This window comes from Chelonia mydas, chromosome 6 (assembly GCF_015237465.2).
Source record: "Chelonia mydas isolate rCheMyd1 chromosome 6, rCheMyd1.pri.v2, whole genome shotgun sequence".
Taxonomy (NCBI): domain Eukaryota; kingdom Metazoa; phylum Chordata; order Testudines; family Cheloniidae; genus Chelonia; species Chelonia mydas.
The window spans coordinates 74,764,896-74,779,183 of record NC_051246.2 but is presented as its reverse complement, the minus strand read 5'-3'; the positions used below and the strand labels follow the sequence as shown (position 1 = coordinate 74,779,183).

Here is a 14,288-nt window from a genome sequence, read left to right as displayed (position 1 = left end):
GATCAGATTGTTTAGAAAGTAGCACACTGAACATTTAATTCACCCTCAAGCTATTTTCAGATTTAATGTTTTCTGAACACAGTTTCTCCAAAAAACATATGAACAGACAATATATGGTATGTGCTATTCAGAGATTTCTAATAATTTTAAAGTGGCAATTCTTTCATGACTTTAGAATGATTCAGGTTCCAAAGATTTATAAATGAGAAAACTAAACAATCATATTTAATGTCCTATAAATCTCACAAATTGATGTGTTCTCCTCCATACATAATAGTTCTCTCTCTTTTTCCCCTTTCATCCTGGGGTTAGACACAGGTCTGGGGATTACTTAGTTATAAAACTAGAATGTGCTTCCTTATCATTGGATTTATAAAAAGATTAACTATCACTGCCTCTAGGAGCACATACATTACATTTAAAAGTATCACAAATTAAAGAATATGCAATCTGACCAAAAAAGGCAACTAAAAGAAAGCTCACTGGATCATATAAGAAGTTCTACCCATTCCTCTGCACAGAAGTCTTAGTGCAGAAGCTGTGCAACGTTCTTTAAGGTCATACAAACTCTGGCTGTGCAAATACCAATGAAGGAGATGAATTCCCAAGTGGAGGGCCTCAACCTTGAAGAAAAATTGCCTCCAACCCTCCAGGGTTCAAATCTAGGGCCTATTAGGAAAAAGTATCCCAAACTTTCTTAATTGCTATCACAGAGCATAGGAGAAACACTACCTTGAAGCTAACCAGGAACCAGAGCATGCAGGGTTTTATGGATAAAAATGAACACTTTGCATTGCATCCTGAAGCCAGTGCAGTCTACAAGCACAGGTGTAATAAGTGTCATATAAGAAACACTGCTTAACACCACATTCTGTGCTAGCTGAAGTCTGAATGGCCTTCCAAGGTAGACCCACATAGAACATCTAATGCAGAATGACAGAGACATGGATAATTGTGGCAAGGAATGCATCAAAGAGGAAAGATTGTAACCTGATGTCTGGACCAGAGGAAAGAGACTATGGCCCCAATTCAGCGGAGCATGTAACTGGATTAAATGTAAAATTAAGCACATAAATAGTCCCATTAATGGGACTACTCAAGTATTTATAGTCAAGCACAGCCTTCTCTGCTTTACTGGCTCAGGGCCTATTTTGGCTCCTACCTGGGAACCCAGGCAGCAGCCAAGAATGCTACAGACCTCAAGATTACAAACCAAACCACAATAACAAGAAGCCTGAGTAGAAACAGCAAATATCACCTCCTCCTTAGTGCACCCACACACACACACACACACACACTCCTCATCTCTCCTGTTGTGAATGATCTCCAGCCAAGTCTCTCTCATCCAACCCCCCATCTTAGCCAGTTACCAAGAAACCAGATTACTTTGAATCACATAATATGCTTCCAGAGCTGAGCGTCATCGGCATACTGGTGGCAACAGCAATTTAAAACATTTGCTACTCTCCTAGTGGTCATGTATACATGCTGAAAATAACCTTTTGAGTAAATGAGCAACTGCCCAATGCCACCCAGTGGAATGTCACAGAGATGGAAGAATACAGACCCTGAAACACAACTCATTCTATCTGGACAGATGCCTGCCACAATAGTATCTCATAAGCAATAGCATCAAAACAACACACAAATCTAAAAGAACTAGCAAGGATGTCTGATCTTTGTCAGGAGATCTTCAAACATCAAGACAAGTGCAGTCTGTACCATAATCAGTTTAATAGGAAAAAAAACAAAAAACCCACTAAACTGAAGGAGATTAAGGAAGTCTGAAGACATTAAATAGGGCCAGAGAACCTTGACCCAAAATAGGAACATTAGAGACTGTGTAATACTGCACTTTGCATCAACTGTCAGATCTGAGAGAAGGTTTCTTCAGCATAGGCCTAATAATTGCACACCTAAGGGAAGATGGTGCCTCATAGTGAGTGTATGACTCAGTCAGGAGCACTTTAATTACCTGAAAATCAACAAGGAATCCTACAAAAAGTGGAAACATGGACAAATGTAAGGATGAATACAAAAGAACAGCACAAGCATGTAGGGACAAAATCAAAAAGGTTAAGGTAAAATGACTTACATCTAGCAAGAGACATAACGTGCAATAAGAACAGGTTCTTTATATACATTAGGAGCAAGATAAAGACACAGGAAAGTGTAGGTCCTCTACTTAGCAAGGAAGGAGAGCTAACAACTGATGATATCAAGAAGGCTTAGGTGTTTAACACCTATTTTGCTTCAGTCTCCATTAAAAAGGTTAATGGTGACCAGATACTCAACACAATTAATATTAACAACTAGGGGAAAGGAACACAAGCGGAAACAGAGAAAGAACTGGTCAAAGAATATTTAGATAAGTTAGATGTATTCAAGCTATCAGGGCCTGATGAAATTCACCTTAGGGTACTTAAAGAACTAGCTGAAGCATTCTCGGAAGCATTAGCAATTATCTTTGAGAACTCATGGAGGACAGGTGAGGTGCCAGAGGACTGGAGAGGGACAAACATAATACCTATCTTTCAAAAGAGAAACAAAGAGGACCTGGGGAATTACAGACCAGTCAGCCTAACTTTGATAACTGGAAAGATACTGGAACAAATTATTAAACAATCAATTTGTAAGCATCCAGAGGATAACAGGATTATAAGGAATAGCCACCACGGATTGGTCAAGAACAAATCATGCCAAACCAACCTAATTTCCTTCTTTGACAGAGTTACTGGCCCAGTGAATATGGGGGGGAAGCAGTTGAGGTGATATATCTTGATTTCAGTAAGGCTTTAGACACAGTCCCACGTGACATTCTCATAAGCAAACTAGAGAAATATGGTCTAGATGAAATTACTATAAGGCCGGAGAACAACTAGTTGAAAGACCATACTCAAAAGTGTACTTATCAATGGTTTGGTCAAACTAGGTGGCAGACAGTATATAGATGGATTCCACATGGGAGTGGAAAGTATGCTTATAAAATTTGCTGATGACACCAAGCTGAGAGGGGTTTCAATTCCTTTGGAGGACAGGATTAGAATTCAAAACAACCTTGAAAAACTGGAGAATTGGTTTGAATTCAACAAGATGATATTCAATAAAGACAAGTGCAAAGTACTTCCCTTAGGAAGGAAAAATCAAATGCACAGTTACAAAATGGGGAATAGCTGATGAGGTGGTAGTACTGCTGAAAAGGATCTGGAGGTTACAGTGCATCACAAATTGAATATCAATCAACACCATGATGCAATTGCAAAGAAGGTTAATATTCTGGGGTGTTTTAACAGAAGTGTCATACGATAGACATAGGAGGTAATCGCCCTGCTCTACTCAGCACTGGTGAGGCCAGAGCTGGAGTATTTTGGGCACCACACTTCAGGAAAGATGTGGACAAACTAGAGAGAGGCCAGACGAGAAGAACAAAAATCAGGAAAGGTTTAGAAAGCCTGACCTAGGAAGAAATGTTCCAAAAAAAAGGGCGGGGGGGGCATATTTAGTCATGAGAAAAGAAGACTATAAGGGGAACTGCTAAAAATCTTCAGACATGTTCAGGGCTCTTATAAAGAGGATGGTGATCAATTGTTCTCTATGTCCACTGGAATTAGGACAAGTAGTGAAGGTCTTAATCTACAGCAAGGAAGATTTATGTTAGATATTAAAACTCTGGAATAGGCTTCCATGGAGGCTGTGGAATCACCATCATCGAGTTTTAAGAACCGGTTAGACAAACACCTGTCACAAATGGTCTAGGTTTTAACTGGTGGTGCCTCAGTGCAGGACCTGGACTTGATACTTCTAGAAGACCCTTTCAGCTACATATTTCTATGACCCTATGATTATCAGTATTACATTAATAGCAGAGATAAATTTTATACAATTTCCAAAGAGAACCACATTGTTGATAAACTCCTAAATTTTTCAATCAGGGGTGCAAACTTGTATTACCTATTTATATTACATACACTATGGGAATGTGATGTTTTCCAACCTCTGTATGGCACACAATGCTTCCCTTTCAGCCTTGATTTTCTGGAACATTTTACTCATTCAAATCCAGAATACAAAAGCTCATTACATAATTATAGGACTGTAATAAGGGCTTACCCTGTACAGCTTGTTTTTCATTGCAGTCGTAATCTTCTGAATTAATTTGTGTGTGAAATACTGAAATAAATATTTCATCTTCTTCAGAATGGGAAGGATCTGTTAATTAGAAATGTATTGAATAATTGTTGAATACTTATTTAAAGCAGATTTTTGTGACTTAACGGTATGATTAATGTACATTTCTCCAAGTACGATATGCAAGAGTCATAGAAGTTTATTATTGATTTTCTTCAAGTAGTTACCACAATACAATAAAACATTTTACAAGAGATAGAACAGATGGAGCAAAAGAAGAGAGGTAAGAGTAAGGGAGTCAATATGCGAGTAAAAGAATCATTATGAACAAGGGCAAGTAAGATTGGAAGAAAATATCAAAATGTATTATACCACTTCTGATGTATCTATGAAGTCTGATAGAGGTTTTGAGTAAATGGTATTACATATTTTTTTTCTTCTGTTGCATTTACAGGCTTCTATAGGACTGGTAACTGTATGTAAGTGATACAGCCGAAGGCCAAAATATTCAAAAGCTTCAATAGACATGAATAGCCATTTGGGGAATCATCTAGAGGTTCAATTGAAAGTTAAGTGCTCAGGGGATTTTTACAGCGGGTGTCTAGATGTGCCCAAGTTGTCAGAAATCCAACTGGCCTCTGTCAGGAGTGTGATCTGGGAGAAATGGGTGCCAAACATCCCAGTGCTCAAGAGCTGCTTCAAGTACTCCAAGTGTTAGTCATGCTCCTGAAAAGAATTAGCCAGGGAGTGCAGGTTAAGGAGAAGCCCCACACTGGCTGCTCTGCAATCTGTGCACACTTAAAAAGCACATACTGTAAGGATCCACATACATGAGAGATATAACTAATATCAACTAAAAAACAAACAGCCTGTAATAATTAATACTATCCTTCTCAACTGAAAGCATGATGATGATTGTCATTTAGTAACAACTGAATGCGTGTTTTATAGCTGCAGAGTCTAATTTCTGCCACAATTAGGGCAGATGTGTTTCTGCTGCTAGAGATGTTGAGACACAAGTGGCTGGATAGAAGTGATTTTGTAAATGTAACTGGCATTTGATACTCTAATGACTCTTTTCAAAACAGACTATTTTCAAAACAACCTCCCTTGCATCATTTGTTGTCGTCAAATAAAATAAAAGCTAAATATTCAAGTGCTAAAAGACAAAGTTAATTACGTTCAGTTCTTTATTTTCAACCAGGGAAAGTTCCTCAGCTGCCAATCATACAAAATGATTTGATGAATGAAAAGTGTTAACATGCTACATAAACCTTGAGGCAAGGAGGACCCTGGAAAAATCTAAACCAGGGGTCAGCAACCTATGGCAGGAGTGCCAAAGACGGCACACGAGCCGATTTTTAACGGCACGCTGCTGCCTGCCGGGTCCCAGCCACCAGCCCCTCTCAGCCCGCTGCCAAACCCAGGCCAGGACCCCAGCAGACAGCAGCCTGCCATTAAAAATCCTGCCCGCCACAGCCCGCTCTTCTCTGAGCCCCCCCCCAGGCAGGAGGAAGAAGCTTGGTCCTGCCAGCTGCTGCTGCAGGGCAAGCAAGCTCCCCGCTCCCCCACCTCTTCCCCCAGCGTGCTGCGTTCCTGCCCCTCCTCCTCTCCCTCCCTGATGCCGATCAGCTGATGGCCCTTGCGCGGGAGGGGGAGAAGCGTAGCCACAGTGCGCTCGCTGCTCCAGGGAGGAGGCGGAGAAGAGGTGGGGACAGGGCCTTGGGGAAGGGGGGTGGAATCAGGGCAAATCCCCTCCAGCCCCCTGCCGTTTGCCACTCTGAGCAGGGGGCTGGGAGCACCCCCACGACCCCAGCCCACACCCCCAGCCCTCTGCCCTGACCCTTACATCCCCCCCCACACCCAAGCCCTCTGCCCTGAGCCCTGCACCCCCCTCACACACACCCAGCCCTCTGCCCTGAGCCCTGCACCCCCGTCACACACAGCCAGCCCTCTGCCCTGACCCCTGCACCCCCCACACATCCCAGCCTCCTGCCCTGACCCCTGCACCCCCCACGACCCCATGCCCTGACTCCTGCACCCCCGCCACACATACCCAGACCCCTCACACCCCATGTCCTGACTCTTGTACCCCCCACATTCCCACTCCCACCCTGAGCACCAAACAGGGGCTCCTGCACCCTCCCACATTCCCACCTGCACGCCTCGCACCAAATGGGAGCTGCCCAGGTAAGCACTCCACACCCAAACCTCTTGCCCCAACCCTGAGCCCCCTCCCTCATTCTAGCTCCTGGCCAGACCCTGCACCCCAACCCCCAGCCTGCTCCTTCACCCCCAGCCCTGTGCTCAGTGCACTCCCACCCTCAGCTCAGTGCACAGAGAGAGGAAGAGAATGGGCTAGAACCAGGGAGAAGGTAGGTACCTACTCTATGTGGGCAGGGCTAGGATTCCAGGCCAGCAGCCGGAACCCTGGCTGGCAGGAGCAGGCGGACTGAACCCCAGACCAGCAGCAGGCTGAGCCACTCAGCTCGCTACCGGTCTGGGGTCCCGGCCGCTGTCCCCACTCAGCCTGCTGCCGGTCTGGGGTTCTGGCTGCCAGCCCCTTGCCAGGGGTCCCAGCCCCAAGCCCTGCTCAGCCTGCTACCAGCCTAGGTGAACGGAACCCCCCAGGCTAGCAGCGGGCTGAGCGGGCCGGCGGCGTAAGATCAGCATTTTAATTTAATTTTAAATGAAGCATCTTAAACATTTTGAAAACCTTGTTTACGTTACATACGACAATAGTTTAGTGATATAATATATAGATTTATAGAGAGACCTTCTAAAAAAAGTTAAAATATATTACTGGCACGTGAAACCTTAAATTTAAGTGAATAAATGAAGACTCAGCACACCACTTCTGAAAGGTTGCCAACCCCTGATCTAAACTATGCACACAGCTGTCCTGGTGCCATGCACCAAAATCCACATGACCCATACATCAGTAGTTACCTTTGAAAAGAAAAAGGAAGTGCAGTGTGGAGTTTGTTAATAACCACCTCATAAACAAATTTTCTCTCCATATTTTAAAGGTTAAGAGACCTAGTAAAGCATATTCTTTTTATTAGATGCTGACACCTACTGGACAGTTTTCAATTGCTGTAAAGCTGATATGTAAATCTTGTGTTTTTTGCCCCCTGAACAGTAAACTAAATAAATGTTATGCAGTTACTGATGTAAAAATCCTCTTTTCCAGTATAAAGAAAAGGAGTACTTGTGGCACCTTAGAGACTAACAAAATTATTTGAGCATAAGCTTTCGTGAGCTACAGCTCACTTCATGCATCCGATGAAGTGAGCTGTAGCTCATGAAAGCTTATGCTCTAATAAATTTGTTAGTCTCTAAGGTGCCACAAGTACTCCTTTTCTTTTTACGGATACAGACTAACACGGCTGCTACTCTTTTCCTGTATATACTTCTTTACCATTTTCAAAAAGTCCAGCACAGAACGGTATAATTCAGTTATAAAACTACACAAAGTCACAACAGGTCTAACGTTAATGGTCAGGGAATTATACAAAAAAACATTCTGATAGGAAAAAAAACAATTATAATCCAAGATGATTCCAAGTAAAGATTCTCTCATTAAATTTTGTAACAGCCAGTAATGTAATATTTTTAAGTTTGGAGAGCACAAGGTGGTGAGAATCAAAATTCTACAGTGTAACAGGCTACCAAAAGACAACTTTTGGTAATTCTTTTATTTAAGAGGTTGAAATATTTTTTAGATTACAGAGGTCAAAAATTTGCACTCCAAGAAATCTTTCCCCAACGAAAAAGAAAAAGTCTGTGTTTAAGAGCTGGACAAAACAATTAATAAATTTGAGAGCAGTATAAGCATTGCCAAGGTAATTCAGTGCAAAGCACAGTCAAAATCAAAGATGGTAAGAGCAAAGCTGGTGTATTTGCTGCATTTTAAATGCAAAAGAGTTATTGTTAAATTATTCTTTGTAACAATGCTGCATAGCCAACTACCCCACAGAATGCTGTGTGTGACTTCAAAAAGCTGTCTGACCCTGGATTTAATAACCAGAATGTTAAAATATATTAAGGTATATTTTTGAAACTCTGAATCTGATTATTGTTGTAACCAGAGGTTTACTTAGCGTGCTGTACTATAGCATCTCAGCGCACTGGAATTCCAGTTCCGTTTGAAATGTTGAGGAGTAGGCCAGGTAAAGAGTGTTATAGGCTGTAGGTTAAATATCCTTGGTTTCAGTAAAGCAGCACACTTATTTTCCAGATTTCTTTCTACAATACTTTAAAGTCATTCCTTCTGAGAAGCAGAAGCAGCAGTATTCAAAGCATTTGCTGGGCCAACCTTCCTTTTCAATAGGATAGTTATGGCCACAGCCTCACACTGCAGGAGACCATATATCTGCTCTGCTGGATACGGCCTTTTAAAAATGTTTAGCTTTGCTGATGAATTTCCAGACAAGGCTGAATGGTTAGGGATCAAAAGTCAAAATGTAAATGTGAGGGATAAAAAATGAAGATAAAATTGCCAATAGTTAGATTCTGAAGACAGGGTTCTGTACTGGTTACAATAAAATGGGGTTTGCCAACTCAGTCTATAAAGCAGCTTAGAATTTTTTTTTCTATCACAGACATAAGTTATTTACATTTCTCCTACCTTGCGTCTACTTAGTTAAACCTTCAAGGCTACCCAGTCATTTGAAATACTGCAGAATTATTGCAAACAAAAATCTGCAAAGCAATACTACCTTGTGAAGGCATGTGCAGCAGCAAAAATACTTTTTACTCAGCTTGAGGTTTAGAAAAATTGTCTTTACAAGTTTTTACGTGTAAGGACTATTTTATTGATAAAACTTTAAAACTGCACTTGTAATGGAAAACATTTTAATCTACTTTAGTAGTAGTGATATCTTAGAACTTACAGAAATACAGCTATAATCAACATATAAGATAATCTTATGAGATATTTATAATTTACCTGTTTTACTTACTTACCAACTATCTGCAATGAGGAGGTCAAAGCTAAAAATTTGTTTGTATTTTCTATCTCCTCTTGAGTTCCTGAAGCACTTAGTGAGGTTACAGACTATTTAAAAGAGGGAAAGTATGAAAATATAAGATAGCAGCAAATACATGATCAGACTGGAATTACAGTAAAATACTTTTCCTGATGCTCTATCAGAGGCCCAAGTCTAGCAAACTTCAGATCACACACCAGAAGCCTTTTTTGTCAATCAAGCTTTTGGGTGAACATTATTTCTTACTTTTTTTTCTTAGTTTTTGGGTGATCTGAATGTCTTAGACTCTCTGAGCATTTATGAAAGTAGCGTAGATTTTTAAGCTCTGTATATGCTTATAATTATTGTACATCATCTATCCATGGATTATAGGAACTATATAGTTTTATAGACACATAAATTTGAATTCTGGTAGACTTGCAGTATGATTTACATTGCATATACTGCTTTACCATTTCAAACCAAATTTTATACATATTATATGCGGGGCAGGTAGCACTGCCTATTATTAACATTGCAAGACACTTCCCAATAAAAGACCCTATTTTCACCTACTCGTATCCTTTCCTAAATATAAGTGTTTGGTCTGAAATTTCCCAGACTTCAAGCTGATTTTTCTGAAAGTTTCAGCAAAAACAGTTCAGCCATTTCTGAGACTGAGGTTCAGGAAAAATATGTTCAGTAATGTTAACAAAATTCTGGTGACATTTTTGGTGAGAAGCTCTAGTATTCCCACACATTGGAGCAGAGACTTGAAAGGGGTGGCCTTTTGTCAGGAATGTACCTTTTATTGTTGGGCCAAGTTAAAAGTCTTTGAAAAATTTCAGTCCACACATGCTCAGCAAAGACTTCTTAGGGTTAAGCAGCTAAAATCTCCAAAGATTCTGTGTGCACTTATTCCCTCACAGCTCCTACATGTGATTGAACTGCACATGGTGCCATCACCACAGAGCAAGTGAGCATGCTCCACATCAAGAAAGATTGGAACACGAAGAATGGTGAGATAGGGACCAGCTGCGCAAAAACACTGAGAATCAGTTATCTGGGGGTTGGGAGGACACTCTGCTAGACACACCTGATCTGTGCTGAAGAGCCCAGGCACCAGCTGAGAAAACTTAACATTCTTGTCAGTTTCACCACTCCCATGATGAAACTAAAAAGAATGTTAATTTCATATATTTCCTTTCAAGATCATGTTTTCGTGTTTCCGAAAATAAATTCTGATCCCACTGAGGGGTACCAAAGGAAACTATACCATCTGCTCAAGAAACTCCCTAAACAGGAACAAATCTACACAGATACACCCCTAGCGCCCTGACCACGGGTATTCTATCTGCTACCCAAAATCCATAAACCTGGGAATCCTGGATGCCCCATCATCTCAGGCACTGGCACCCTGACAGCAGGATTATCTGGCTATGTAGACTCTCTCCACAGGCCCTACACTACCAGCACTCTCCGCTATCTTAGAGACACGACTGACTTCCTGAGGAAACTACAATCCTTTGGTGATCTTCCAGAAAACACCATCCTAGCCACTATGGATGTAGAAGCTCTCTACACAAGCATTCCACACAAAGATGGATTACAAGCCATCAGGAATAGCATCCCCGATACCATCACGGCAAACCTGGAGGCTGAGCTTTGTGACTTTGTCCTCACTCACAACTATTTCAAATTTGGAGACAATTTATACCTTCAAGTCAGCGGGACTGTTACGGGTACCCACATGGCCCCACAGTATGCCAACATTTTTATGGCTGACTTAGCACAACGCTTCCTCAGCTCTCGTCCCCTTACCCCCCTACTCTACTTCTGCTACACTGATGACATCTTCATCCTCTGGATCCATGGGAAGGAGGCCCTTGAGGAATTCCATCAAGATTTCAACAATTTCCACCCCACAATCAACCTCAGCGTGGACCAGTCCACACAAGAGGTCCACTTCCTAGACATTGCAGTGCTAATAAGTGATGGTCACATAAACACCATCTTATACCGGAAACCAACTGACCTCTACACTTACCTACATGCCTCCAGCTTTCATCCAGACCACATCACACAATCCATTGTCTACAGCCAAGCTCTAAGATACAACCGCATTTGCTCCAACCCCTCAGACAGAGGCAAACACCTACAGGCTCTCTATCAAGCATTCTTAAAACTACAATACCCACCTGGGGAAGTGAAGAAACAGACTGACAGAGCCAGAAGGGTACCCAGAAGTCACCTACTACAGGACAGGGCCAACAAAGAAAGTAACAGGACGCCACTAGCCATCACCTACAGCCCCCAACTAAAATCTCTCCAGCGCATCATCAAGGATCTACAACCTATCCTGAAGGATGATCCATCAGTCTCATAGACCTTGGGGGCAGGCCAGTTCTCGCTTACAGACAGCCCCCAACCTGAAGCAAATACTCTCCAGCAAGTACACACCACACAACAAAAACACCAACCCTGCAACAAACCCCAGTGCGAACTCTGTCCATATATCCATTCATGGGACACCATCATAGGATCTAACCACATCAGCCACACCACCAGGGGCTCCTTCACCTGCACATCTACCAATGTGATATATGCCACTACCAATGTGATATGTGCCAGCAATGCCCCTCTGCCATGTACATTGGCCAAACCGGACAGTCTCTACACAAAAGAATAAATGGACACAAATCTGACATCAGGAATCATAACATTCAAAAACCAGTAGGAGAACACTTCAGTCTCCCTAGTCACTCAATAACAGACCAAAAAGTGGCAATTCTTCAAAAAAAAAAAAAAAAAAAAAACCTTCAAAAACAGACTCCAACATGAAACTGCAGAACTGGAATTAATTTGCAAACTGGACACCATTTGATTGGAAGTGGTTGGGTCATTACAAAACCGAAACCTAATTTCCCCAATACTAATTTCCCCCTACTGTTACTCACACCTTCTTGTCAACTGTCTGAAATGGGCCAAGCTCATTACCACTTCAAAAATTATTTTTCCTCCCTTGGTATCCTGCTGTCAATTGAATAGTCTCGTTAGACTGACCTCAAACTTGGTAAGGCAACTCACATCTTTTCATGTATTTATACCTGCTCCTGTATTTTCCACTCCATGCATCTAATGAAGTGGGTTCTAGCCCGCAAACGCTTAATTTTTGTTAGTCTCTAAGATGCCACAAGGACTCCTCGTTGTTTTTGCTGATAGACTAACACGGCTACCACTCTGAAAGTTGCAACCATCGCCCAGGGCTGAAGCCATCAGACTTTGGCTTCGGCCCTGGGCCCCAGCTAGTCTAAGCCAGCCCTGGCAATCCCATTTGAAATGGGGCGTGACCCACAGTTTGAGAACTGCTGAACTAGACTGCTCCCTTCCATAAGATAGCATTCTGAGATACTGTTTTATTGGTAAATATTAAAAAAAAAAAAATCACACTTTGCTAACCTGAAGTTCTTCCCAAAGTTTAGCCCTCACTTCTCTGCCTTGTTTTTTAATTTCTCTTTCTCTAGATTGTTTCTTTGCCAGTATCTTGTCCAATTTATTCATCTTCTTTATCGCTTCTTGAATCCGAGGATCTATATCTTTCTCTTCAGTATTTTCTAGATTGGTAGAATTTGCTGTAGATTAGATATAAAATAGGATGTGAGCTTCAAGCATTTAATAAAATAATCACCAATCAATAGGAATCATTTGGCAGCAGCTTCAGTAGGAATAGGACCATTCACTATCACATGTTGCTTTTTGTTAGTTGGTTACACCAGGAAAGAAATATACAGGTCCTTCTAGAAGATAACAGAACTTTTCCTTTGTGGTAGAAAGGTAGTGGTCGATGTTTGTGTTTCTGGACACATAGGACCAGAGTTCTAGTTTGGCAGTGTGTAATATTTATTCTGGGGAGGTAGTGGTTTATCCATAGCAAAGGTTGTAACCACAACCCCATAATAAGGCTGAAACTCAAAATAATTGTCATGCTTTCAGATTTTTTGAGGTAAATCTCTTGACAACTAAAATGTGTCCTGAATTTTTTGATTAAATTAAGTCATTTTGAGATCAAGAAGATTTTAAACGGCTCCATTTTTAAAATGCTGCAAAGCATCTAAAGTTTTAATATGTTCCTCTACCTGCTCAACAAAAAGTTTCGATACCAAAAGATGGGAAACTCAGGTTCATTTTGACATTTGATCTGGAAATAAGCAGTTAAGGGCAGAAACAATAATATGCTTAAGAAATTACCATTATTTCAAAATTAAACAGGATTCTCTGTCAATGATGCCAACAGAGAAATATATATTTGTGATCAGCCTCTGAACAGGTCTGGTCTTCTTTTCTAAATTGAAAAGAAATTTCAGGATCTAGTAAGATAGTTCTCCTGCAGGCATTTCCCACTAAAATTGCCCTTTGTTTATAGGAATGTGCACAAGTCCACTTATTTGAAGAGCTAAGAGAGGAAGAAAGAGCAGACATGACCTGCCAAAGTTACATGGAAAACATGCAATAGAGCCAGAACAGAACCCTGAACCAAGGCTTACTATTCACTAGATCAGTGCTCACCAACCAGTCAATCGCAATTGACTGGTCAATCCTAGAGACTCTCCCAGTCAATTGTGATATCTGGTGGTGCAGTGGGACTGCCACTAAGGCAGGCTTGCTCCGTGCCTGCCCCGGGCCCACGCCACTGCCAGAAGCGGCCAGTGCAGCGCCCGCAGCCACATGGGTGGGGGGCGCAGGGGTCTCAGTGCACTGCTCCTGCATGTAAGCACCGCCCCCGTAGCCCCCATTGGCCGGGAACGAGGAACTGTGGCCACTGGGAGCTGAGGGGGCGGTGCTGGCAGATAGGGGCAGCGTGCAGGGCCACAGGGCCTTCCAGGAGCCTGCCTTAGCCTTGCTGCACCACCGACCAGGAGCTGCCCACAGTAAGTGCTGCCCGGCGGGAGGCTGCACCCCAAGCCCCAGCCCTGAGCCCCCTCCCAGAGCCAGCACCCCAAACCCACTCCTGCACCCCAACCCCCTGCCCCAGCCCTGACCCCCTCCCAGAGCCAGCACCCTGCACCTCCTCCTGCATCTCAACCCCCTGCCCCAGCCCTGATCTCCCCTCAGAGCCTGCACCCCAAACCCCCTCCTGCACCCCAACCCCCTGCCCCAGCCCTGACCCCCTCCCAGAGCCAGCACCCTGCA

General features: G+C 42.5%; 1 protein-coding gene across 4 annotated transcripts in view; it reads right to left on the bottom strand.

Annotated features, from left to right (window-relative positions):
• FSIP1 (fibrous sheath interacting protein 1) overlaps nt 1-14,288 on the bottom strand; it is a 185,998-nt gene that overhangs the window by 157,096 nt on the left and 14,614 nt on the right. For 3 of the 4 annotated variants that reach the window (XM_043550036.1, XM_027831481.3, XM_043550038.1), the window contains 3 exons: nt 12,558-12,730; nt 9,097-9,187; nt 4,111-4,209 (listed from right to left, as the gene is read on the bottom strand). In XM_043550036.1, coding sequence (XP_043405971.1) covers nt 4,111-4,209; nt 9,097-9,187; nt 12,558-12,730 — 363 coding nt within the window. The remainder of the gene's footprint in view (nt 1-4,110; nt 4,210-9,096; nt 9,188-12,557; nt 12,731-14,288) is intronic. The other variant, XM_043550037.1, reaches the window with a different exon arrangement.